We start from the raw sequence: 25,661 nt of genomic DNA on the forward strand, positions 1-25,661 counted from the left end.
ACAGAATGTCCCAATGAGCCATCAGGTCTCCTCTCAAACAGAACATTTAAGAATGGGAGCTTGCCATCTTTCTCCACTTCCATGGTGAATTGATGGCGGGATGTCTGGAATTGATGTGGTGTAGGAAAAGGTTCAGAGCTGGGAGGCCATGGCCAAATGACGAAAGTGTCATCCACATATCTCTTCCACAGAGAAGGTCTGAGGGTGGAAGTCTGGATGGCGTCTGATTCAAATTTCTCCATGAAAATATTGGCTATCACTGGTGACAAGGGGGATCCCATGGGGGTACCCTCATTTTGTGTGTAGGAGCCATTCCAAGTAAAGTAGGTATTGTTGAGGCAGTGCCTAACCAGTGCAGGTGTGTCGGGGTCTAGTCCATGTTGGACCAAATTTTCAATTATTTCAATGGTATCAGGTACTGGGACCTTGGTGAACAAAGAGACCACATCGAAGCTGACAAGGATATCGTCAGGGGACAGTACAACGTCTTTGACCATAGAGACCAATTGGGCTGAGTTAAGTACTGCTGAGGCGGTCTTGCCAGTGAAAGGCAGCAAGGTATCTGACAGAAAACGGGCTAGTCTATAGGTAGAGGAGTTGATTGTGGATACGATGAAGGCCGCTTGTGTTGTGGCCGAAACGTCGTGATTTTTGTTGTTTTATTTTTTACCTACGTGACTTTACCGAATAGAACCAAAGAGTATGGATCCTTGCAGTCACGAAAGCTTTAAATCTAGGCTCTACCCTTTCTGGCAATAAAACAGGTGTTAAGATGTTCAACCACCAAAGTGTAACCTTTTAAGGAATCAAGTCTGCATCAACCACACGTGCTGCATGAACATGCAAACTGCTAATATTTGATGCATTGTCTTTGAAACTGATTGGCCTACACCAGAGACAGCCTTCTTTATGGCCGAGTCCCACCACCAATGTTGGACCAGAGAACGGCGAACAGTACAAAGACAATGCCGCACGTATCCGAGCATTTATAGCTCGGGTTGAGGAGCTGTATCATGAGAGACACTTTTGCCAGTGTGCATGTTCACCACAAGTACAGTACGTGTGGTGAATGCAGTAACTTGATTCCTTACTAAAGGTCCCATTTGGTGTTTGAACATCTTAACACCCGTGTCGTGACTAGTAGCGTCACTACCAGATGCAGACACGTAACGTCACTATGCGGGGGCGCGTCACTACCACGCGGGTCTACACACATGACGTCATCTTGTCTGGGGGCGGGATGACGTCACAGCCGGTTCAGGGGATCTGGAGACAGTGGGTGAGTGCCCTGGGGGTTGAGGCTGTGGCTCTGTGCGAACCCGTTTGGACACGTGACCGTATCAAGGTGGGGGCCGGGGGCACCTTGGGGGCCACGTGGACGGAAGAGCCTTCTCCAGAATTCTTGAACGTGGGCGTGGCCGGGGTGTGCCCCGGACACGCGGAGGTGCATATAAGCGGCCTCCGCACCGGGTTCGAGGCTGCTCGTGTCAAGAAAGATGCCTTGTGAAGATGAGTCAAGCCTCAAGTCAGCGTGGCTAACCAGTAGCCCTCCTGGCTTCGTCACGCGAGTTGTATCCCAGAGTCCGTGTTAGTGAACAAGAATAGGTTGGTCTCCATTTTATGTTAAGTGTTGCGTTGTGTTAATAAAGTGTTGCCTCCCAAGAAGTGTGAGTGTGCCTAATTCGAGCCCATTTCACATGTTTTATTGTGAGAAAGGGTAAAACCTATTTGTCATACTTTGATACTGGTAAAAAGGTCCCATGACAAACGATGCTATGTAATCCACTACAGCTGTTAATAAACCAGAGAAGTTCAACATACACCATTTCGATGTTTTGTACCCGAATCATTTTATTTTAAACAATAGGCAATCATGCTCCGATTAACACCCGACATGTGACGCAAGGACACCCTTGTTTCCTCTTGCACGGCACATACACAGTACACACGAAACATCGACATAGAAAAAAATATGAATCGGCACTGCCCATGTGCTGCCGTTCTGCAGGATAAATCCCCACGGTGAGGCAGAGGACCATTACTTAAATGCCGGCTCCACGTTAATGGTGAACACACTGGACTTGCATTCCAGAGGACGCCGTTCTGATCTCCTGGCATGGCAAATGAAAAGCTTCATAAATCCCACCCCCCTCAACTCCGTCCACCCAACTGTTCATGGGTTCACCAGTCGATCGATAAGTCGTGTGGGCCAACGTGAGTGCTCCCACCAACTCAAAAATACCCACAGCTCTTTAGAGCGCCCTCCAGTGGAGGCCCTTCCACCAGCAGTCGCGTTAGCGAGCAATTGCGGGGCTGAATCTTTACCTTTATACTTTTTTCCCCCACAACTTTAAAGGTTTGGCCAGATTGCTAATAAGCCAGCCAAGCCAACCACCTCCCCCCCCCCCATGCACAGCCAATGTTTTAACTTTAACAAGCAAATGGACTGGAATTTGAGCTCATAATAGGTTGAGGTCAAGGACCTTCAGAGCCTTATATTTTGTCTTAAAAGCAGAATATGAATTAGGATCGCAATTTATATTTACGGAGCACCTTCACTCGAGGCGCTTGTCAAAGTGTGGAATGTTAAGGAGGGGGGGGGAATGCTTAATGTAACAAGGGGAGTTTATTCCAGTGGAGGGGGAGTTGTTAGGAGAAAGGACCGGGAACGGAACGAGATAGGGCACAGAGGGGACAGAGAAGATAGGGATGGAAAATGACAAGAGGGGAGACGTGGCAGGAGATGGGTCAAGATCAGCTAAATCAAGCATGTTACACCTTGTTAAAGTACAATACCATAATTCCCCGATGATCAGAAAAGGGGGAGGACAGGGAAGAATTGGAGAAACACTAAAAGGGGCCAAGACCACAGACACAATGGGACAAGACAGGAGGGTAAAGTCCAACGTGGCCTGAGCCTAATTTCTAATCCTTGTGGAAGCGTCGTGTTATGTCCACGACCTGATGCTCTGCTCGAGTGACAACGAATGCACAATGCATGCAAATCCCACTTCAAATGGCGCAGGGCCAACATGGGTGGCGTAACTCCACGTGGGAATAAACATTTCAAACACGAACTGGGGGCAAACTTTTCAGCCAATTACGTTTGCAAGTAAAATTAAATCAACCGAGGAAGATAAGCAATCGATCCAAACCAAATCCAACAGCTGTTGTACACGCGCGAAGCAAGCGTAACCAAGACCGGCCCGTGCGTTTACTTTACATCACGAGTGCTGTTGAAGGCTGTGCAGTGGCGGCTCACAACGGGGCAGAGTTCAGGCGTTGCTCGCAACAATCAGACTTCTTGGAAAACGAACACGCACCCCCACCACCTGCATGCCAAGGACAAAGGCTGTACATAATGAGATTCATCCCAAATCAACATCACTTGCCATTTACATTCAAATTAATCGAATTCAGTCAACCCAGTGTACATTAACGCACTACACCAGTTCCAATAACCAACAAAAATGTGTTATCAATGCCATACAAACGGGCAAAGTGTGTTCACGTAACCGGCACACAGGTGGACTTTCATTGGGGGTTCACTGCTAACGTTGGGAGGGCCAAGACACTCAAGAGTTTATTTCGATTTTGTCCCAGAACCTCTGCATTGCTTAGTGACCTTACGGTCGCAGGTGCTGTGGTACCATCAGCATGCAACGCGACATTTACACGGCTGTTGAAAAAACACTTTTCATATTGCTCTCACGTATCACCCCTGTCCTATTACAGCTGGGAGGCAATATTGGGGGTTTTAGACCAAGCAGCTGCAAATCAAAAGATTTGTTAAACATAAAACTTGGGTCCGACGGCAACCAAACACGATATTGGCATTCAAGCATCACGGGGCAATGGAAAGGATTGCGCTTTTAATCCCATTAAAGTTTAATGATTAATAATAAACTAATAGTCTAAGCCTCTTGTATGAATGTTATTTCAACGAGGATGTCTTGCAAGCCTCGGCAATTACCAATACAGCTGTAGTTCAGGATTCAAACGGTGTATCCATAACCTAGACACGTTAGCATAACCCAATACCAACCTGCAATAAAAACTATAACTTTGTTTCTCAATAGGACGAGCATATTTTAAAGGGGGGATTGGAAAACATTCACATTTTCTGAGGAAATGCATTCCTCGAATTGTGAATTCACGGGTTTCCTATAAATGTCGCGTTGGACGCCGAACAATTCTAAAACCAAATCTTCCCATCTAGGACTAGACTTTGTGTCACGTGCACGCCGCTCGTACGGCTGAGAGTAACGATGACCCCTGTGGCACCACTCTCTTCGTACGTGACGCTCAGAGATACGAAGAAAGACTTGGCCCAATAAACACGGCGCCTCTCCATCTGGGGTTAAAAGCAGGGCTCTTTTGGGGCGATAATGCAGCTTTTACAAGGCTTGCACCGAGTAACAGGCGCTTGTTTCTCAAGACTGACAATTACTTCCCCTTCTTCGTAGTGGTCGGGGCGGTGGTCTTGGCGGCGGTCGTGGCGGTTGTGGCAGTCGTGGTGTCCGTTTCCTGAAACTCGTCACCCTGCTCATCTAGAAGCCCCTCCAAACAGTCTTCCTTGTCCCCACCCATGCCTTCACCTTCATCTTCCTCCTCCTCCCCCCCCTCCTCGTCCTCTTCCATTTCCCCCTCAACATCTTCCTCATCCTCTTCAAACTCATGTTCTTCATCTACTTCTTCTTCCTCCTCCTCCTCCTCAGCCTCAGCCTCCACGTCTTCCTCTTCCGCCTCCTCGTAATCCAGGTCTTCCTTATCTCCCAGCTCGTCACTGTGCTCAGTCGCACCGCCCTCGGGGGGCTGCTTCTCCTCCCCGGTCTCGTTGGTGCCCTTCGCCACTTCGGCGCTCTCTGCTGCAGTCTTCTCGTCGTCCCCTCCCTCGCCCTCGTCTTCCTCCATGAGCTCCTGGAAGAGGTCAGAATCATCTCCCAAGTCATCTTCATCCCCTTGGGTCTCCTCCTCTTCCTCCTTCGCCGCAGTGCCCTCCTCTCTCCCCTTCGTCTCGGACGTTGCACCCTTCTTTTCTTCCTTGACTGCCTGCGTTTCACCCTCCCGTTTCCCCTCTGCGTCCGTCTTGACCTTGACGCCATCCGCCGACTCCTTGTGCTCCGTGGGGTTCTTCTTGGCCGATTTCTCCACATCTGCTTTACCCTTTTTAGGGACGACCTTTGTTTCCGCGGCCGCGCCTGCGGGAGCGGACTTCTTGTTGGCATCCTTCTTCGCTTTTGGAATCTCTTTTTTCGCCTTGCTGTTGTCCTTAACGTTCATTTCACCCTCGTTAAAAACGTCTTCACCCTGGATGGGAAAGAAAAACAGACACGTTGCGTGCTGTCACTTCATTAAAACTGTACGCGATGAGAAAAATCCATCATGGAAAAACAGTGTGGGCCGGAAAACCATGAGTTTTTAAATGTACGTATGTATGCTCAACTTCTTTCGCACCGTACGTAGAAATACTTGTAAAACAACTCAGCATTTGTGCATTATGCAGAAACCATCAGCATTTCCAGAAGTGCATTGTCATCCTCTCATCTTAATGTCACTGTAAAAATACATTTCACTTATGTACGACATTCCCACACGAATGAGGAGGAAAATGGGTCAACCCAAGTGAGAAAGGGATTTTCAAATGTGAATATTTATTTATTTTATTACCAGGTAAGGCCCACTGAGCTATGTAGCTCTTTTTCAGAAGCGACCTGGCCACAAATGATAGCTCAACAAAGTAGCTTATCATGCGGAAATGTATAGCAGCCAAATCTATCCAAAAAAAGTCAAAAATTGTCTGTGGATTTGCTCATGGGTTTGTTTGTGGGTTTGTGTGTGTTCGCGCACTTGCGAACGATTTGCCTCTCCAATGGTGGCCAATGGTGGGGTTTAAGTAGAAAAAAATAGCAGCCAGGTACCACGCCGTAAGCCCCGCGGTGAGCAAGCGCTATTCCTTGTTCACATCCGTCAACTTTTAATTAGTTTAATTAGCGATTTAGTGCGCCTTTGGCGGGGGGGACGGCCCATGCAAAGTCGCACGCCTTCGGTGGGAGTGAGGGGGACATTTTCTTTTGCGTTACAAATGCTATAAAAGTACACTGAACGCTGACGTTAATTCTTCACTGTGTGATGTCCCCCCCACCCCGATGCGTGCAGTTACTACTTTATACAGTCGTTAGATGCTACCACTATAGGCCGTAGATATTACTGCAGAGTGGCCGGGGAGATCGTGGCTGGGAGAGGGGGGTCAGGGGTAGCAGCCCAGCCCCAGCCTGCCAAGGTGCCACCTCGGCCGGCTGGACAATCTAGGCGAGGCCGGAGGCTCTGCACGCGACTAGGCCTCACCACGCCACTCTGTCAGGTGGGTACTTTGTGCTATACAGTCGATAAATACTGCTATAGCGTCAGCATGTACTACTGTAGTGATAGCAGGTACCACCACAGTCGGTATGCACTGCCGTAATCATAGCCGGTACCACCAGAGTCAGTACGCACTGCTGTTAGATTTTTAAGAGTAGTTTTTAAATATTTTGAAGACCCGGGCAACGCCGGGTACTTTCCGCTAGTACTCTATATGCACGATTCTCAAACCAGAGAACCCGGAGAAAAAACCACGCGACCACGGGGTGAACACACACACACACGACCTCCTGCATACCAGGCGAGGTAGTTAACATCTCGCCACCGTGGCACAATGCGTGGCGACTCACCCGCTTGAAGCGCTGGAAGCGGTGGGCCATGGTGGCACTGTCGTAGACCTGGAAAACCATGCTCTGAATGCCCTTCTTCTTATCGTTTGTGAACGTCTAAGGGGCAAAGCACAACGGACACCCGTTTACAACACCTCACGAAGAGCGAGCACGCTGGGCAACCTACGTCTAAAACTACTCAACATTTACAACGTTGGATATAAGATGCGATTTGAAAATAAATTTGCCACGTTTTGTTTTGCGATCTAAGCAAAAAGCCGATTTATGACAAATGTGCTCATTTAAAATCCCTTCCTCCCAACAGAAAAATGACAGAATTACCTCTGAAACACTGATCTGAGTGGCCAGCTCTTCCAAAGTCTATATTCATCGTGATGTAGTCCTTAAAATGTCGAACACACTTGAACTGCGCCCCTCGCCTTCAGCTCCACCTCTATCTCGCGATTTACTCCGACATTGGCATTGGCTGCCCCGCCCATGCTGTTCATGCCGCACAGCTTCCTTGCTGCTGCCTCGCAACTCTCGTCCTCCGCCCACTCACAACTTTGGAAGCCCCTATAAGCAGTTGCATTTGGAGGCTTGCCCCCTCTTTTCTCTCCGCCTGATGAAGACCGCTTGTGTTGCGATCGAAACGTTCGGGGGTTTTTTGCTTTTATTTTTAATAGAAAATATTTTTTCTTACCTACGTGACTTTACCGAAAGAACCAAAGAATATGAATTCCTGCAGTCACAAAAGTTAAGTAAAACACTAAGACGCTATGCCTCTCAAAACAAAATTTACACTAACCATTTGCGCATTAAGAGAAACTAAGACGCTATCCCTCTCAAAACAAAATTTACACTAACCATTTGCGCATTAAGAGAATCGGAGAATGGGACACCCACTCTACAACTTGTAGACGTCTTGGAACGGGAAAGGGTTATAAAGCGATACTATCGCTACCCTGTGAGCTGCACAATGAGATGAAGTCACAAAGTGCATGACGTGTGACATCATCAACTTGGCCGAAAAGGCTGAACAATTTTGTCCCATTTAGAGTCGATTTTTGTTTATATCGCCGAGTTATGAACGGGAAAGGGTTAAGCACTTCATTGTGGCTAATATCTCCTCGTAGGTCTGTAACGTGACTACTGGACATCTGTGAAACTACCGGATCTCTGTGAAAAAAAGCTTTATAGCTCATCAGCTTCCTTCGGTATAAACAAATATTCCGAGTCTGACTTTCAAGTTGTTCCGCACTGCAGACGTACAGAATGAGCAGTCAGTACATCGCACCAAGGGAAAGGGAGAGGTGGGGTTCAAGTGGGGCGATGGGGGGGGAGCGTCTGTGTGCTGCACCTGGTAGCAAGCGGCGTGCGCGCTGGAGGCGATGTGGCGCCGCAGCTCCAGCTTGTCCCGGAGCAGGAAGCGGCGGCAAGCGAGACAGCGCACCACCTCCGTGCGTATCCAGCCTTCGGGCAGCGTTATGCCTGGATGTGCAAAGAACACGGGATTCCTGTTTGGGCAAGTGCCATGAGCAGCAGTGTTTACAACCTTTTAAAGCTTTCCCTCGCGACAATATTTTTTTGATCAATATGACTCGCAGCAAAGTTTGTGACTTTCTAGGACAAGGACATTATGCAGATTGAGGGACTATTCAAAGGTACCGTTTCACCATGTACGATACTTGGTAAACCGCCCAAAGACATTTTCTAGGGTCCACCTAGAGACATCGAGTATCTTCAAACTTTTTTTGCTTGTTTACTCAGGAAAATCGTCACTGAATCTCATGACTTATATTTAGGAGCGTCCTGCAAATTTTCCACAGTAGGGGCGATGATTGCTTCTTACCTATAAAAGACATTGTCTGTCCGTCTGTCTGTGGATGCAACTTGCGACGGATTTTATTCGCAAACTGTGGGGTTTACGTTTCAAAAAAGTAACCAGATACCACGCGATAAGCCCCGTGGTGAGCCAGCGCTATTCGTATTTCACATCCGTCAACTTTAAAGTAGTTAAATTAATAATTGAGTACTATTAGTTATTATATTACTACACTGAGCGCACCAAAGCACGCATCTGTGCATGCGCGAAACGATGACACGTGGTTCCCATAGCAATGCACACGCGATTGGTGGGGGGGAGGGGGGAATTCTGATTCGCGTTAAAGATGCAAAAAAATAAACAATGCTGAGGTAAATTATTCAGAGTGTGATGTCCTCTTCCCCCCCCCCACCCCAATGTGTGCACTTACTACTATAGGGTCGGTATATACTACTATTATAGCCCTTAGATACTATTACTGTAGAGCGGGCGGGGAGATGGTGGGAGGGTAGTGGCACAACCCCAGCCTGCAAAGGTGCCACCTCGGCCGGCTGGGCAATCTAGGTGAGGCCGGGGGCTTTGAACGGGACTAGGCCTCACCACTACACTGTGAAGTTAGTATAATTGTAGGGGTGTTGTGAGATGCAGAGGTACAGCCGATCCTTGGTGTGATCCTAGGTGGCTACAACCACGTCCGCTTCTACAGCCCCGCCCAGTGGTTTGTGGGTATAAAGGGCGGGGAGTGAGAGCGCTCGGGGCAGTGTGTTGGGGCCAAGAATGAAGTACCAGCGAAGAAGTAAGACCCGCTAAGTAGAACCCTGGGACTCCCCTGACCGCTGTCCTTCTCAGGATAGGCAGGGCAAGCCAGCGGTACGGCCCCAGGAGCCACAGAGCCGACGTCCTTCTAAGGGCCGGTCTGGTTGGTGGGGTGCCGTGATCTGCGCTTAACCAGGGCCAGATCAGATAGCCTCCCTTAGAGCCCTTAACTGGAGGATACGGGGAACATAGGCTTAGGCTAGATAGCCTAGGGGGATATCCCTAAGTGTATTCGGGTGAAGGGGCCGCTACCTTTTCAGTGTGACCCCTTGTTATAAATAAATAAGTGCTGCCTCCACTCTACCATCTCCGTGTCAGTGGAACCCACTACATAATTATAGAGTCGATATATACTATTATAGAGTCGCTATATACTATTATAGAGTCGGTTGATACCACTGTAGAGTTTGTAGTTACTGCTACTGTAAAGCGGGGGGTGGGGGGGGCGGTATACAATGGTGGAAACAGGATTGGTGGGGGGGGCAACCCCTCCAGCAATGGAAAATGATAGGAGTTGTTCGTAAGTAAGAACTTGTTCCTTGCTTTTTATTCGACGCGTGTGCGGCGATGGCGCAGCCATCGATCGAGGGTCGAATTCGAACCGTGTGTGATCGGCATCGCGCTCGCTGAAGGTATGCCTTCAGGGAAGTCATCTACTGTATACGCAACTGCGCACAATTCTGTGAGTCACTTATAACTGCTTTGTCGTTACTTATTACCAATTATGGACTCGGACTATTGTCCTATCATCTCATAGAGTCCCTGGCACATAATAATATGCTACACAGTGGAAGTGGGGGGTCGCAAAATGCCGATTTATTACTAATAAACCCCAATGATCCAATCGAAATAGTAGCCCAGCCCCAGCCTGCCAAGGTGCCACTTCAGCTGATACTACTTTTGAGTCAGCAGATACTGATGAAGAGTTAGTACTAGATTCGAAGCTTTCGTGACTGCAGGAATTACTCTTTGGTTCTTTCGGTAAAGTCACGTAGAAAGAAAATAAATTAAATAATAGAATACGACGTTTCGATTGCAACACAAGCAACCATCATCAGGTACAAATGAATGAGAAAAAAACAGCAAACTTAGAAATATAATGCAATACAACCCAGGGAGTCGGCTCACACAACAGTCAATATCCTCCCTGGTTGATTAACGTTCTTCCAAAGAATGCAAAATTTGATAGAGAGATTTAACACAGACATTGAGACACATAGACAAGTAGAGAGACAACACACAGATTCACAGAGAGGGACACAGACACACAGAAAGACAACACCTCTGGGTCGAGGCCTTAAATAGAGAGGAGAGTGGGGCAGTTGCGGGGGGGGGGGGGTTTGGGGTAGAAAACAATGAGAGAGTTGTGTGGAATTCCTGCCCATAGCGGGAGGAGGAGCAACACTGGACTTCTAAACAAACAAGTACGGAAAGTTGTGTGGAATTCCAGCCGGTGCTGTTTTACACCACAATCGACCCCGGCTGCTCAGGAGCCCGATATGGAGCAGGACACTGAGACGCCGGAAACGCGGGGAGACGACCGAAATCCCACCACGCCGCCGCTTCAAAGCAGTGATCGCCGGACCAAGAAATAAGTTATGGGAGACCTCCTGGCCACCGTCACTGCTTTTGCCGCCCTAATGCAAAGGGAGGACGACGAGGGGACGCCCGTGCATCGTCCCGGGACCTCGATCGCAGCCAGTTCCCGCGCGCGGGAAACTGGAAGGCCGCAAGCCGCACAAGCACCCGCCATTCTGGACACAGACGCCAGTAACACCGGCATAGGCGCTGTGTTATCGCAGGTGGACAGCGTCGAGCGGGTGGTTGCTTACGGCAGTAGAGTGCTGTCCCCGGCGGCACAGCGCTACTGCGTTACACGCCGAGAATTGCTGGCTATAGTATTTTTAATCCAGCAGTACCGTCCGTACCTTTATGGATGGAAATTCAACTGTGCGCTCGGACCACGCAGCTTTGCAGTACGCGCTGCGCAACGAACAGCCATCGGGTCAATTCCCCCGCTGGCTCGAAGTCCTTCAGGACTATTTGTTTCGAAGTATCCTTTAGAAAGGGTGTCCGCCACAAATGCTGACGCCCTGTCACGATTGCCACCCAGTGAAAATTGTGCGTGCATTTCAGGCGTGGGGCGATGCAAACCAGACAATACAGTACCACCACGGATTGTCGTTGCGGCAGCCGATGCTGCACACAGACGCGCCCGGCATGCGGGATCGTATGCTCGGCCTCACTAACGTTGAGTGGGGGCGACTCCAGATGGAGGACGCCTCGCTCATTAAAATTAGACGTCGTATTAACAACTCCCGAGGCAGGTGAAAACCGACGAGTCTGCTCTTCGGTGATCATTTCAGGGGGGCTGTTAATGAAATGGGGTTGCAGAGCTGCTACAGTACAACAGTGGTTCCAACAGTCTTGCGGGGAAAACTGATATGGGCAACGCAAGAACGCGTAATGCATGTGGGTGTCCAAAAGACTATCTACGCTCCGCCTACATTTCTTTTGGTCGGGTATGGCGAGAGACGTACAAGATGTGTTGAAGGGATGCACGGAATGTGCCCGCCCGAAACCGCCGCCGAAAACGGCCTGCCCTCCATCGAAATCAATCCGCGCATCCCCGGCCAACGAGCTCGTGGCACTTGACATGTTCGGTCCATTTCCCACCACCCCAAGGGGTAAAAAAATACTTTAGTGGGTGTCGAGTACCTTTTGCGGTGCCGGACCAGGCAGCTACTACGATTAGCGATGCTTTCCTACACGGGTACGTTTTGGATAAAGGAACCCCGGAACAGCTCCTCACAGACCAGGGGGAAAAAAAATATTCTAAATTACTCAAGGAAATGTGCGGCCTGTTGGGCACAAAACAAGTCCGCACCTCACCCTATCACCTGCAGACCGATGGCATGGTGGAACACTTACACAGGACGCTAACATCCATGCTGTATCAGCAGGTCACTGACGATCAGTCTGACTGGGACCTGCACATTCTAGTGTCCTCGCTGCGTACAGATTGGCCCCGCATGCATCTACCAGCTTCTCACCATTTTTTTCCCATGTATGGCAGGGAGTATGATCCACCCATCGAGGTTCAATTGAACCCTGATCTGGGGAAGAGTAAACTGGCCGACCCCATGCGCCTTACCCTCAAGCGCTTGTCAGAGGCTAGGGAGGCCTCTCGGGGGAATTCAGGCCGGAGGCAAGCCGCAATTCAATGCCTTGTTGCTCTCCGGGAATCCGGGACTAAATGGGAGCCGGGTGATAAGGCATGGCTACACTGCCCCCAAGTTCCGGTGGGTACATCCTGAAAACTGTACAAGCCCTGGCAGGGTCCCGTCAGAATCATTGAGGTAGCAAGCCCGCAAAGTGTACGCATTCAGATCGGTCGCAGGCGCTGGTTCGTGCATACGTCGCGACTCAAACCTATTTATCCGCCCCACGGCGTCGCGTCATCCCCACTAACCGACGGTTGTGTGCCGGGTGCACCCGGAGACCTGGGCCAGGAACTAGGGCACGTTGTCCCTCAGGCGTCTACCGACTCTCTGCCCACAGAATCCCAGTGCTTAAGGACCCCGGAGCGATCGGTTCCTCCTGCAAGAGGCGGACTGCCTCCGACATCTCCTTATTCTTGCCCTCCTCCGAAGAAGAAGAAACTGTCAGGACCACTTCCACCTGTTCCTGAAGGCCCAGCGATGAGTACACGCTCAAAAACAAACCACTTAAAGTGACTCTCATGTTCACTTGAGCGACAAGTCCTACTACGCCGGATTACATTCTGTACTTTTCTTGTCATTATTGGAGGCTGGTTACAGCCGAAGACGGCTGTCTTTTGTAAAGGGGGGGATAGTGTAATGCCGGTATATCCCGTCATTCGGGTCATCAAGGGGAGCGAGCCTACTGGGAGGTGCCAGGAGTGGGGTGTAGCCAGAGGGCGGGGGGAAGGCCACGTTAGGGGGATAAAAGGGCAGAATGGGGACAGTAAAGGGTCGCATTTGTGGGTAACGCTCGGTGGGTCGGGTCATGTCGTCGGGTTGGAATCTTCAATTGCCTCGCATGTAGAGGGTTACAGTGTTACACAGTGTTACATAGTGATAGATACGTCTACACGAATTATAGAACCTGTCCCATAAGGGAAGTGTTAATAAACGAATCGCCTCAACTCATGTAGTGTGTCTTTATTTGAAGCACTACACTACTATTGAGTCGGTAGATACTACTGCAGTCAGTAAATACCACTACGGTCAGTACATACTGCTAGTCAGTAGATACTACTACAGTCAGTAGATACTACTATAGAGTCAGTAGATACTACCGTAGCATTAGAAGTTACTACTATAGTCAGTGGATAATACTATAGAGTCAGTAGTTACTACTATACAGTCGGTAGATACTGCTATAGAGTCAATAGCTACTACTGCAGTCAGGAGATACTACTACAGTCAGTAAATACTGCTAGTCAGTAAATACTGGTACAGTCAGTAGATACTACTAGTCAGTAAATACTACTACAGTCAGTAAATACTGCTACAGTCAGTAGATACTACTAGTCAGTAGATACTACTACAGTCAGTAGATGCTGCTACAGTCAGTAGATACTACTAGTCAGTAAATACTGCTACAGTCAGTAAATACTGGTACAGTCAGTAGATACTACTACACAGTCAGTAGATACTACTACACAGTCAGTAGATACTACTACACAGTCAGTAGATACTACTACACAGTCAGTAGATACTACTACAGTCCGTAGATACTACAGTCAGTAGATACTACTACAGTCAGTAGATACTACTACAGTCAGTAAATCCTGCTACAGTCATTTGGCTTGGTGTCAGGAGGCAACTCACCAACGTTCAGAATTGGATCATCACCCCACTGACTGCTGGTGTCAAGTGCCTGGGAGTTGACCTTGACCATGAACTGAAATTCTCTACGCGCACGACGTGTGGGCAGGTGCTATTCCTAACTACGGAGGCTACGCACAATAGGCAATTCATTGACTCTTGATGCGGCCAAGACACTCGTCGTCGCATTCATCACCAGTCGTGTGGACTATTGCGACAGCGTCTTCAGCAGAACCAGCGCCATCCATATACGTCCACTCTAGTCCGTCCTGAACTCAGCCACACGTCTAATAGTGCAGAAGCGTAAGTATGACCACATAGTCACGTACAATGCGAAAGAAGTTCAACAAGTAATCAAAGGATTGACTAATCTGTGCACGTTAGTATACAAGTGTCTATACCAATGTGCTCCGTGCTATCTGACGGACATGTGTGCCGATACACTCCACTGTCAATCATCACCATCTTCGTTAGGTAGTTCATGGCGATCTGATCGATCCACGCACTCGGACAAGATTTGGACGTTGCGGCTTCGCGGCCTGGAACTCACTACCGCTACATTTGAGACTCTTCAGACACTTAACTAGTTCAGTCAAAAATGCAAGACAGAACTATTTAATAGAATAATAATGTAATTTATAACGCGCGCAAATTTGCGGACGTAACGGTCGCAACTCAGAGGCGCGGAGCCAAGCTCAGAGTCACTTGAAAGCGTGGTTGTAGAGGGGAGTTTTTAAGTGTCTCTTGAAGGAGGCGATTGAGGTGATACTGCGAATGTGCAGAGGGATTGCGTTCCAGACTGTTGAGGCAGTCACTAAGAAGCAGCGCATAGACGTGACCGTCCTGGATCTTGGTATCAAGAGGAGGTCGTGAGTCGCACTGCGAAGGCATCTGCCATGTACTGTGCTGCAAGTCGTCAATAATGAAGAGAGGTACGGGGGGCAGGCAGATGTGAAGGCATGGTGGCAGAGGCAGGCGATCTTGTATGTGACCCTGCTGGCAATGGGTAGCCAGTGGAAGGCACGGAGACAGGCAAGCAAGTCGAGACGGGGATGAGTGCGTGCCAGGTGGTTTTGTAGTCTTTGAAGTTTTTTGAGGTTGCCAGAGGAGGACCGGACTAGGACGGAGTTGCAATAGTCGAGGCGAGACCCAACTATGCAACATGCCAATGTGTTGGCGGTTTCAGTGGAGATGAGAGGACGTAGGTGTCCGAGAGCCTTAAGGTGAAAGTTACATGAACTGATATGATTGGTTTGACGGTCGAAGGATAAAGTTGAATCTAAGATGACACCGAGGTAGCTGAAGTGATCGGTGAACCTGATGCTGTGACCAAAGATGTGTATGTGTGTTGGGAGCGCGGATGAGTTGAAACGTTGCCTGGTACCTAACATGATGGCCACTGACTTTGACGGATTAAGGGCAAGGTTGTGTGCGGAGAACCACTGTTGCAGGGCAGTGGTGCATTCCGAGAGCCTCTCAAATCCAGACGCATTGGTAGAATTGATGGCGGTGAACAGAATAGTGTCTTCCGCATGCGATGAGGCGGCCGATTGGGGAAGTGTAGGCTGTGAACAGAAGGGGACTGAGGACGGAGCCCTGGGGGACGCCACATAACGCTTTTGTTTCAGCAGATGTGGATGAGCCCACCCTGACTGAGGTTTTCTGATCAGAAAGGTACGACAGTATCCACTTGAGTGCTGAGCCACATATACCGAAGTCGGATTTCCGGAGGGAAGTAAGGAGGGAGTAGCTGACGGTGTCAAAGACTGATGAAATGTCCAGACTTATAAGAGCAACGTTGGAGCCTGAGTCAATAATCATGAAAATGTCATCGAGCACTCTGGCGAGTGCTGTTTCTGTGGAGTAATTTTGACGGTAAGCGGACTGGAAGGAGCAGTAGTTTGGGGAGGAGGTGATGTGCGGTTTTAGCTGGGCGAGGGCAAGTCTTTCGAGGAGTTTAGAGAGGTTCGAGAGATCAGTGATGGGACGATAGCTAGACGGGTCATCAGGGTCGCGACTTGGTTTCTATAACAGGGGGGAAACCAAGCCAGATTTGAGATTGCCCCATAGAGAAGAGGCATTTGCGATGTTCCTTATCCTGATGGCGAGTTCCAGAGCACAATGCTTGAACAAGGAACATGGGAGGACATCGAGTGGAGATGACTTCATGTGAAGTGATTGAATCAAAGAGAAAAGGTCTTTTGAAGACACCGGCTTGAACGTGGTTAGAAAGGTGTCTGGGTGAGTGCTTAAACTTTCAGAAAACGGGAGCGGGGTAAGATAAGAGCTAACATTGTACGAATACTGCGCACTCATGATAACCTAGGTTATAAGAGTTGTGCATTTAGAAATGTACTGATTCACAGACATTACAGCAGAACTTCATTTCTCCGCTGTACACAAAAGGCGTAACCACGTGCATAATTTAAGTAATACAAACGAAAATAATATCCCCAATTTTATCAAGCCAACTATTAAAGCAAGTGCAGTTAGCAAACACCTATGACGGTTGGTAGAGCACAAGAGGGGTTGGGTGGCCAATCAAGCCCGGTCACCTTTGCCGACACTGGTGCTAACATTTATACACCATACAAGGTACTTAATTAAGGCTGAGTCAACCTAGGGAAAATCCCAGGACCGGTTCAGACATTTGTCACCGATGTTGGCTGTGAGCAAAAATCGAACTGGGAATGCCGGTTCGCAGGGCAGTGCACCAAGCACACTACAATACTGCTCTCCACAACATGCACACACACATCCACACAATTATCCTTGTTAGATCGATGTAGTCAATTGTTAAGAATTATCTGGGCTAGACTGACACAAGTTAATAAGAGCTAACCGACTGTTTCTCACCATCAATCAGTTCGTTGAATGGCCGGCTGTTGTCTTCTTCCCACTTCTTGCGAGTCATCGGGACTATCTTGCTATTCCTGTACTCAATTTTTTTCTGGTAGAAACAAAAATCCACAAAGTACAAGTGTCAAAGCAAGCACATACCTGTCAACCCATACGGTTTACCCGTATTCTTGTACAGGGAAATTGAGTTTTCATGTCCATACGGCGTACAGATGTTTCAATACGGGTAAAAATAATAATAAATATGAGTGTGTGCATCCAAATATCAAGCAAGCAGCATCATCAGCATGCAAGATCACAGTAGTATGGCAAGTAATATCATTGACAACAATTATCAACATGAATACATAAAAAGTTTTTGTTTAGTAACGTAATTTTTGTCTGTTTGTGTTTGAGATTTATAAGGGCACGGGGTGATCAATAAGATCTGAATTGGTCTGTAATAAGGTAGGCACTGAAAAGGGGTTGACAGGTATGCAAGCAGGCACTGCATGAACACGAGTGGAATGGGACAGATTCTCCTTTATAAAATAATTATCCTTAACCAGTCTCAGCCCATGACCAAATCACCTGCAATGCATCCAGAATCTCTTGAGATCTCAGGAGCTAAGCAGAGTTGAGCCTGCAAAGAACTTGGATGAGTGATCACCATGTACAACAGGTGGTGTTATATAGGATGTAGGACTATATTGTGGCCAGCATAAGGTTAGTGCAGAAAAATCTACCATTATACTGTACATCTGTGCTCTGTCTCTGATAACCAACACTACGCAGCGTTGTTTCGTTGAGATATCATAATTTTTGGCCCGGTCACTTCTGAAAGAGAAGCTAATAGGTCAGTGGGTTTTACCTGCTAAAAATAAAAAGTTTACTTTTATTTCCATATGTTTTAAGCGAGTTCTTACCTTTCCTATACGTTTCACTCCTATCGTGTTTTTGTATTGTTTGTTGCCATAACGTTCTGACCTGCCCCTACTGGACATGTGAAAAAAGAGCTTTATAGCTCATCGGATTCCTCCAGTATCAATAAATTCTTATTTAAATTTTCAGAGGTTTGCATTAACATTGGACCCCAGAGCAAGCTGGCACTCACATGCAGAAAGTGTGAGATGTGTTTGTCGTTGGGGAAGAGGGTGTCCACGAGGCGCAGCGTGCGCCGGTGGTTTTCGCCCGTCACGTGCTCCTTGATGATCTTCTCGTCGTACGTGAAGAACTTGCACAGCGAGCAGCCGTACTTGCACCTTTGGGCACAGGCCGAGCGCGCTACAGGTCACCGAGATTTAACCTCACCGACGGCACGTGGGCTCGCGTGTCAAAGCTGGGTCAAAGTCAATGCGCGCAGTGACTAATGGGCCCTGCGTGGGGTTTACCAAGTCATTTAATGCTCACAAGATGTGACATGGAACACGTCTTACTTTCAGAAGGGTTTGTTAAAACAAATGAATGGTTTGCATATTACGTGTTGAGTGAAAGCAGACATTGCATTAATCAAGTAAGTTTAATGTACAGGAATCTCCTGCTATATACAAGGGATAAGTTCCTATGAAATGCTAACTAAAGCGAAACTCAGGAGTTGCGTCCCGAGCCGACCATTTCTGGAGAAAAAAATGTGCCTAATATCATTAAGTGTAGGAAAATGCAAATGATTACAAGTTAAAATTCATTTTAACTCAATACAAATTAGCTGAAACTCATCAGGCACGTTTACAGAGCTTTGTCTTGTGTGCCAAGTTGTTTTTGTTGCAATATTCTGTCGCAATATTCTGTCACAGCTGGGCAGAAATGCTAATTAAACCCTTCTTGAAAACCGCTATCATGACCCAAGCAATTTTTTTATTGCCAAAAAAACAGGCAGATGTTCTTTTGATTAATCCTTGCAGTCACAAAAGTTTCAAATCACGAAAGCTTTAAATCTAAACCTCTCACAGCTCTTGGTGACTCCCAGGTGGTAAAAGATGCAAGGAGAGTAAATCGATCTCTGGCTGCTTTATAACTTGGCGGTCTTCTCTTCTTTAGAAATGAATGTTTTTGCTGGAATTCGCTTTTCTGACATAGCCTTGTGTCATCCACTATGAACACTTAGCAAACTCAATAGGTTCTTTCAAAATGTCAGAAGATAGTTTCTTGCCGCTTCACTGTCACCATTTGCAGTTTCACCTGACGCTTTAATATGATGCAGACCGCTTACACCTGGGTAAACCAGCCACAGTAAGCTCCAAAAGTTTTCCTCGATAATCAATGTACTCATCGGCACGCTACGCTGATTTTATCTTCAATCCAGGCACTTAAGTCTTTCCATATTTTCTAGAATTCCACTTCTGCAACGAGTACATTTGGTGGCAGTTAAAGGTGCCACATTTTTAGCTCATTCTAGAATTTTTTCCTGCATTAACTTGAATAGTTCTCACGAAGACCGTGAGTCGGTCAAGCATTCTGGAAATATCAACTTCCTTTTCACCCGCTTCAAAACTTCAAATGTAATCTGGAGTTTTAATACTGTTCCTTCGCCTTGTTTCCAGAGACACCATCATCATTTACTGTGTTTTGCTCATGTTTCTAAAGCCCTTTAGTACTTTTTAAAGCTATACGACTTCCTAACATGTGTGCAGTGATCAAACAAAATGACGGACTGACAGATGGAGGCTGAACACGTGGAGATTATTATTTGGTGGTACGCACAATGTGCAGAGAGGACGAACTTACATCGAAAGATGGTCCCTGTATTCACCACGTGCGCTCCTCGTTAGGAAATGCAAGACAAACTTTACAGATTATTTTTTTAAATAACGTATGTGCAAAATATGACTCTTAAGGCAATGTTCCCCAAATAATGGACCACACATATATCCGAAACATCGCATAATGCGAAAACCTACAGCGATCGTGCCAGAATGCTTGGCCTACCCACAGCTTGGCCAACCATCTGCATAACTCCACCACTGCTCACCAAGCGCCCTCGATCTGCAAGCTCTACAAACATCTCTGCTAAGTTTTACCTAATTATTTGTACTATTAGTGAAAATGTTACCTTATGCATCTGTACACTTCATGTCGGCTAAGAATGCAACCCCTGATTTTAACATTGTCCGTGGGGAACCAAGAGTGGTTTCAAAAGTAATTTCGAGTTAATTAGCATTTTTCCAAGCAATACATCCCTTATTTACGAGTGGGGGATTCCTGTGTAAGGTTTTGTTAAAATATTCACACTCACTTGATCCAGTAGCGGTCTTCCATCCCATGTTCATCTCGTGTACCGTATCCTTGTGCAGAATCTAAAAACAAAACACACATGTAAGCAAGGGGGGCAGGCTCCCGAGTGAACATATAAAAAAAACATTGAATATTACAATCCACTTCATGGGAGACACTATCCACATTGAGCAGAATCCTGCGTCCAAGAAACTAATTCTTAAATTTCAAGCTTATATGTTGCTCCAAGAACCCCAGTTAACTGGTTTTAAATTAGCTATGAAGAAAAATGTTTGAATTATATTAATAAAAAACACTAAATCCATCAAATTTTTATTTACCGGAATCACTTACATTCTGGGTTTGAATGCAGGCAGCCACCTGTTAAACCCTGTCTCAAGTGGTGGGTTGATGACTGCGCCAAAAACCTTTTAATTTGGTTCTTAATGTATTTGGCGACATTTCAACCCCTAGAATGAAACACATTGGTTTGAATATCATGCTGTGTGGAACAGGGGTCCCTTCAAGGGTCCTCAAAGGTAACTGAATGGCCCATTGTTTTCTCACGCAAATGTTTGCATTGCTCTACAAGAGATTTGAATGGATACTTCGTCTTATGACATGATGCTGAAGGCAAAAGGTGCCATCGCGATGCCTCGAGAGCAAATGCGCAAGCGAGGCACTCACCTTGAATTCGCATGCGCTTGTTCTGCGACATCATCGGATGATCCATTTCCCTTCGTTTCATGGGCATTCGCATTGTATTCTTTGGCACAGAAACAAAAAGAAGTGGGCATTATGCACGCCGGTGCCACCACACTCACACAAAAGGTAAAACTTACTGTTCTTCAGCCGCCGTGACACATCGCAGCTTTAGGGATGCTCAAGGTGGTTACGTCAAAGTTCCACGTGCTACACTTGTAGATCGCCTTAACATCTCTTCTTCTTGTCTGATAAAAGCCCTTTCTCCTTTGTAGAGAAAGAAGAGGCATTCCAAACGAAACTTGGCCCTATGACTTGTCAAGTTGACAGCGAATATATTTTGATCGAGGTCATCACAACACTCTTTACTCTCCACTGCCATTATCTCGGTCATCAGCACTTGACTAAGTTGTCTGGCAATCACTCAATTGTGAAGCGATGCAAGAGAAAACCCAATGCTCCAGATGTCCATTTTCGTTGTACGTTTTGTGTACAGCAATCCCCTTCAAAATGGTGAATTTCTCAATGCCTAAACAAAATCCATTAACTTCCGGCTTCAGAAAGTGATTTTCATGGTCTGCACTGTGCTATTCCTTCAGCGGAGTTTTCTTTTAGGAGTGTTTTAGTCCAATAGTCTCTCAAATTAGCGATGTGCCTTTCTTTCCACAATCTACCTTATGAACCAGTCATCATCAACATGAAGTCCATGTTTGCACATCGATGAAAGGACAGAAAAAAATGAAGTCAATGTTCAATTGAAAACTTTATCTCCACAAGAGAGCACGCAACATTCAGTTGTCAATACAGTTGAAGAAAATTCCAGATGAGCAATGCCCAGGCTTTTCCCAAAACTATTCAAACATTCAAGGCAATTTTCACCTTCAAATGTGATTCAAATACTTTTGACGACCGATCCTCGTTTTCACTTCAATGTTGAAATAATGTGAAAGCAACAGATGCTACGAAATATATTTCTGATTTTGTACATTTTAAACATTACAATTGTTTGGATGATCCAACATTCCATCTTCTAGGACTGCTGGGTTTTTCTTCCCAGTGTGCAGTGTGTGAACGTAAAACTGCTCGATGATTCTACGATGAGATGACCTCACGATCTTGGCGTCACACCACATAAGGGCAAGTTTCCAAAACATTTCCACTATCCATCGCGGTGCAATTCAAGCAAACCGTTAAATATATTGCTTTTCCAATGGTGCCACACTAGTCAGTGGTACTGCCAAGCTAGTTCTAAAAGATGCTCACGCAGCCATTCCCACACCAAACCCAAAGATGCATTGGATTGGCTTCATTCACAGGACAGCTGGCAAAGACGTGAGCTCCTTCTTTGTCGTCTCGATGCTGCAGCGTGCTTCTCTTTGCATGTTCACTTGGGCAGAGTGCACAAGGTCGATCTTCACAGCCTTTCAAGCACAACAGGAACCGGAAACCTGAAACCACTCAACATTCTGGGATCTCCCTCTCCATAGGGGCAAACGCAAGATGGAACGCAAGCCAAAGTAAACCTCGTGTGATCGTACAAAATGAGTCCTTTGCGACGCAGCAGTGTTTTTCACTTAAAACAAACCACAGCAAAAACCCGGCCCAATTGTCGACCCGCAACAATGCTGCCGAGGTACGGCAAACAATCCAGCAGACTTCTGAGTGAACTTCCGAGGGCAATCAGCCTCCAGCAGATGGGCCACGACACCAAGCCTGAAGGTCATCGCTAAGTAACAGGAAGTACTTACGCCGCCGGGCCCAGGGATGTTGCGCTCGTTCCGGAAGGGACTTCTTCCACGAGAAGGAAAATGGCCCGACTGAGGGGCATCCATGCGTCGGCCCCCCCGCATATCAGGGGGGGACCCAGGAGGACCATGGCCCATCATTCGGCCGCCCCTGTCGTGTCTTCTCGGCACATCATGGGGGACCGGGGGAGGTCCCCGGTTGCCGTGACCGTCGTGCCGACCAAAATAGCCAGAGGGGCCGGGTCCAGAGCGGGGATCGTAAGAACCTTGGGGTGATCCAAACCTGGAAGAGTAGCAACACTCGTTATTGTGTTGGTGGCCAGTCTGTATGGGGAGAGGGAGAGGCTGAGGGGAGAAGATGGGGGTATGTGGTTTGACTGAGATGCACGGTGAGGTGGGGGTACAGGGCTGGCGAGGCTTGGCTCTGTGCACTGAATAAAATGTAAACAAAAAGAGGGAAATACAAATTAAACCCTACATACACAGCATTAGCACTGTAAAACAGCTTCCAAGTAATAGCACATGTGATAGTTAAATAGCGTTTGGCAAAATGGCTGGGCCACCAAAAGAAGCACTGAAGAACATTTCATTTAATTAAAAAATCCTTCCAAAATAATTCGATGCCAAGAATTGTCAGGAATGTTGCTCAAGCTGTGGCCGCCAAGTCAAAAGAGCATGTTGTAAGGGACCATAAAAGTCCTGGTTTGTCGACGCTCGCCTGCAGATTATCCCAATTGCAAGACAAACATCAAGGCAACATGACAAACAGAAGGGTGATAAGCATTGCAACGAAATAATTCTCTCTTCAAAATAATTCCAACTACGGTAACAATCTGATGAACGTGTTGTGCACAGCTTTTCACGTCATTGAACATCTGTGCTCAGCTTGATGTGTTTACCAGCAGGAGAAAATTATTTAGAAGGATTAGAGATCAAATCTCCATTTGTTCTACATATTGTTCGAAATGGCACCTACCAACAACTAAACCCACAGCCCAACGAAAAATCGTAAATTCACACTTCATCTTCTCAAATGATGCAATACATGCGCTTTTACAGGATTGAAAAGGCATGGCAAAATCACAATTAAATATATTTCACAATTTTTCATGAGTAACATCTTAATTTTGACACTGGAGGAGTGGAGGGTACAAGGCTATGAAGCTTCCAACAATGCAAAAACCCCCCAGTCTAGAGATGACATCACATTGACGGAAGACACCAGAAAAGGCCCTGCATGACATTGAGCGCCGCAGCAGATCTCACTACACATCCACATGACTGCCTTACGGGATGTTTTAGTGGTCTGCCACACATATCGCTTGACACACACGTATACATTCGAGCTTCAAAGCTGTGATGGGCAAACATAAGTGTTGTGGGGGTGTTTCCACATCCCCCCCCATGCGGTCATCTATGTTCATCAGCTTCAGCTTGCTTGACTTGAAAATCCTGCTTTATTTCACATGGAATTCCAGCAATTCAACTCAGGATCTCAATGATGATGGTGCAGTGCTCTGGTATGGACAGAGCTTTATTCTTACCCCCCCTTGCTCCACTTCTGCTACCTAGCCACCATACAAACAATACACTCCAGTTGAAACACCTTCTTGACATTTCTTCTGCGCCAAATAATCGCTGATGTGAAACTCGCTAACGGAGGTCGACGAAGTTGAAAACACATTGAGAGTGGATTCTATTTGGCAATTCCCGATGGGTCTTTTTGCGCAAGGTTATCACAGCAGTGAGCACAACAATTAGGACTCACCCGTGCGGTGGGGGGCTTGGAGGGGAACATGGGCGGTCCATGCCACCTGAGAGGAAGAAGAAACAAAGACGCCGTGGACTCATAGACGTTAGGTTTCTTAAACACAAGATAACACAAATTGATTAAAACCTCTCATCATCTGTGGGTGGATTATCTAGGATGCAGATTAACTAGTGCTTGTAAAGTAAAAAAAAAGATCATGGGGTATTCCACGCTAATTTGCACGTTAAAATGATTAGATTATTCAGCTTGTAAATCGAAGAAAGTTGGGATGTTGCTGTGTAATCCCAATTGTGTAATTAGCATTGGAATGTTTGGCCAATAGCAGTTACACTGCATCTTATTTTATTTGTGGGAAAATTTTTTGGGAGAAACCAGAGGAAACCCATGCAAAAGAGGGAGAGAACAAACTGCACGCAAAAATTTAACTCAGGAGCTTCTTGCTGTGAGGTACAAGTGTTACAACTGCGCTACCCTTCCACCTTCATCTCAACCTCCCATTCCGAAGTATTCTGGGGCGATGAGTTCAAAGTATGGTTCTGGTGAACGTGCGCGAGAGTCCCTACCTCTCATCTTATCCACCTTGAGCAGGTGGACGACATCCCGTAGGATCGACGCAGCCTCCACTGTCGAGTCAATTCTCGGCTCCACCATGCGCTCCCTGTGACCGCGCCGTTCCGGTTCTGCGATGAAGCGTAGAGGAGAGATGATGCTCCATCAGCGAGACGGCAAGCGGACCACGGCACGGCGTGTACACACGGCACTCGGGGCAGTTGCCAAGAGTTTTAACTATTTCTGCAAGTGTTGCTAATTTGAACCAATATTAATGACGTTTGTGTCATGGTTGTTTTTACTTGCACATGCAATAAAATTGTATGTGTAGAGCCCTTTAGCTGCTGGATGAGGATATCCCTACACCATGTGGGTCATGGAGGTCAGCATGCAGGACAGGGCGAGCTGGTTAAGGTAGGCAGCATAGATGAAGGAGGAGAGGTATAAAACAATGCCCTGCCCACCACGTAGCCCCAGAACCTTCGACACCGTGTTGTGCATGCTTGTCGGTCATGAGAGATGTAGACAGGCTATGCCCTACTTAAGCTTCTGAGATCTTATAAGATCAGGTACATTCCAGGTGATTTAGTAACAGGAATGTGACTGAATTAAACGATTGTTAAACGATACAATGTAAACCAGTGACCGTTACCTTTTACA

At 47.1% G+C, this 25,661-nt stretch overlaps 1 protein-coding gene and 1 long non-coding RNA gene across 5 annotated transcripts in view; both read right to left on the minus strand.

Annotated features, from left to right (window-relative positions):
* The window catches only part of LOC142931203 (uncharacterized), a 120,195-nt gene that overhangs the window by 41,733 nt on the left and 52,801 nt on the right, over nt 1–25,661 (minus strand). The window lies entirely within an intron of this gene.
* The window catches only part of LOC116953127 (uncharacterized), a 29,476-nt gene continuing 5,640 nt past the window's right edge, over nt 1,826–25,661 (minus strand). For all 4 annotated transcript variants that reach the window (XM_032972993.2, XM_032972992.2, XM_032972995.2 and 1 more), the window contains exons 4-13: nt 25,016–25,132; nt 24,450–24,495; nt 22,685–22,964; nt 20,922–21,000; nt 20,257–20,317; nt 18,139–18,286; nt 17,043–17,136; nt 8,053–8,183; nt 6,714–6,809; nt 1,826–5,310 (exon numbers count right to left, since the gene is read on the minus strand). In XM_032972993.2, coding sequence (XP_032828884.2) covers nt 4,447–5,310; nt 6,714–6,809; nt 8,053–8,183; nt 17,043–17,136; nt 18,139–18,286; nt 20,257–20,317; nt 20,922–21,000; nt 22,685–22,964; nt 24,450–24,495; nt 25,016–25,132 — 1,916 coding nt within the window. In that variant the 3' untranslated portion in view covers nt 1,826–4,446. The remainder of the gene's footprint in view (nt 5,311–6,713; nt 6,810–8,052; nt 8,184–17,042; nt 17,137–18,138; nt 18,287–20,256; nt 20,318–20,921; nt 21,001–22,684; nt 22,965–24,449; nt 24,496–25,015; nt 25,133–25,661) is intronic.

This window comes from Petromyzon marinus, chromosome 50 (genome assembly GCF_048934315.1).
Source record: "Petromyzon marinus isolate PM22_M1 ecotype Great Lakes invasive population chromosome 50, UKy_Petmar_22M1.pri1.0, whole genome shotgun sequence".
NCBI lineage: Eukaryota > Metazoa > Chordata > Hyperoartia > Petromyzontiformes > Petromyzontidae > Petromyzon > Petromyzon marinus.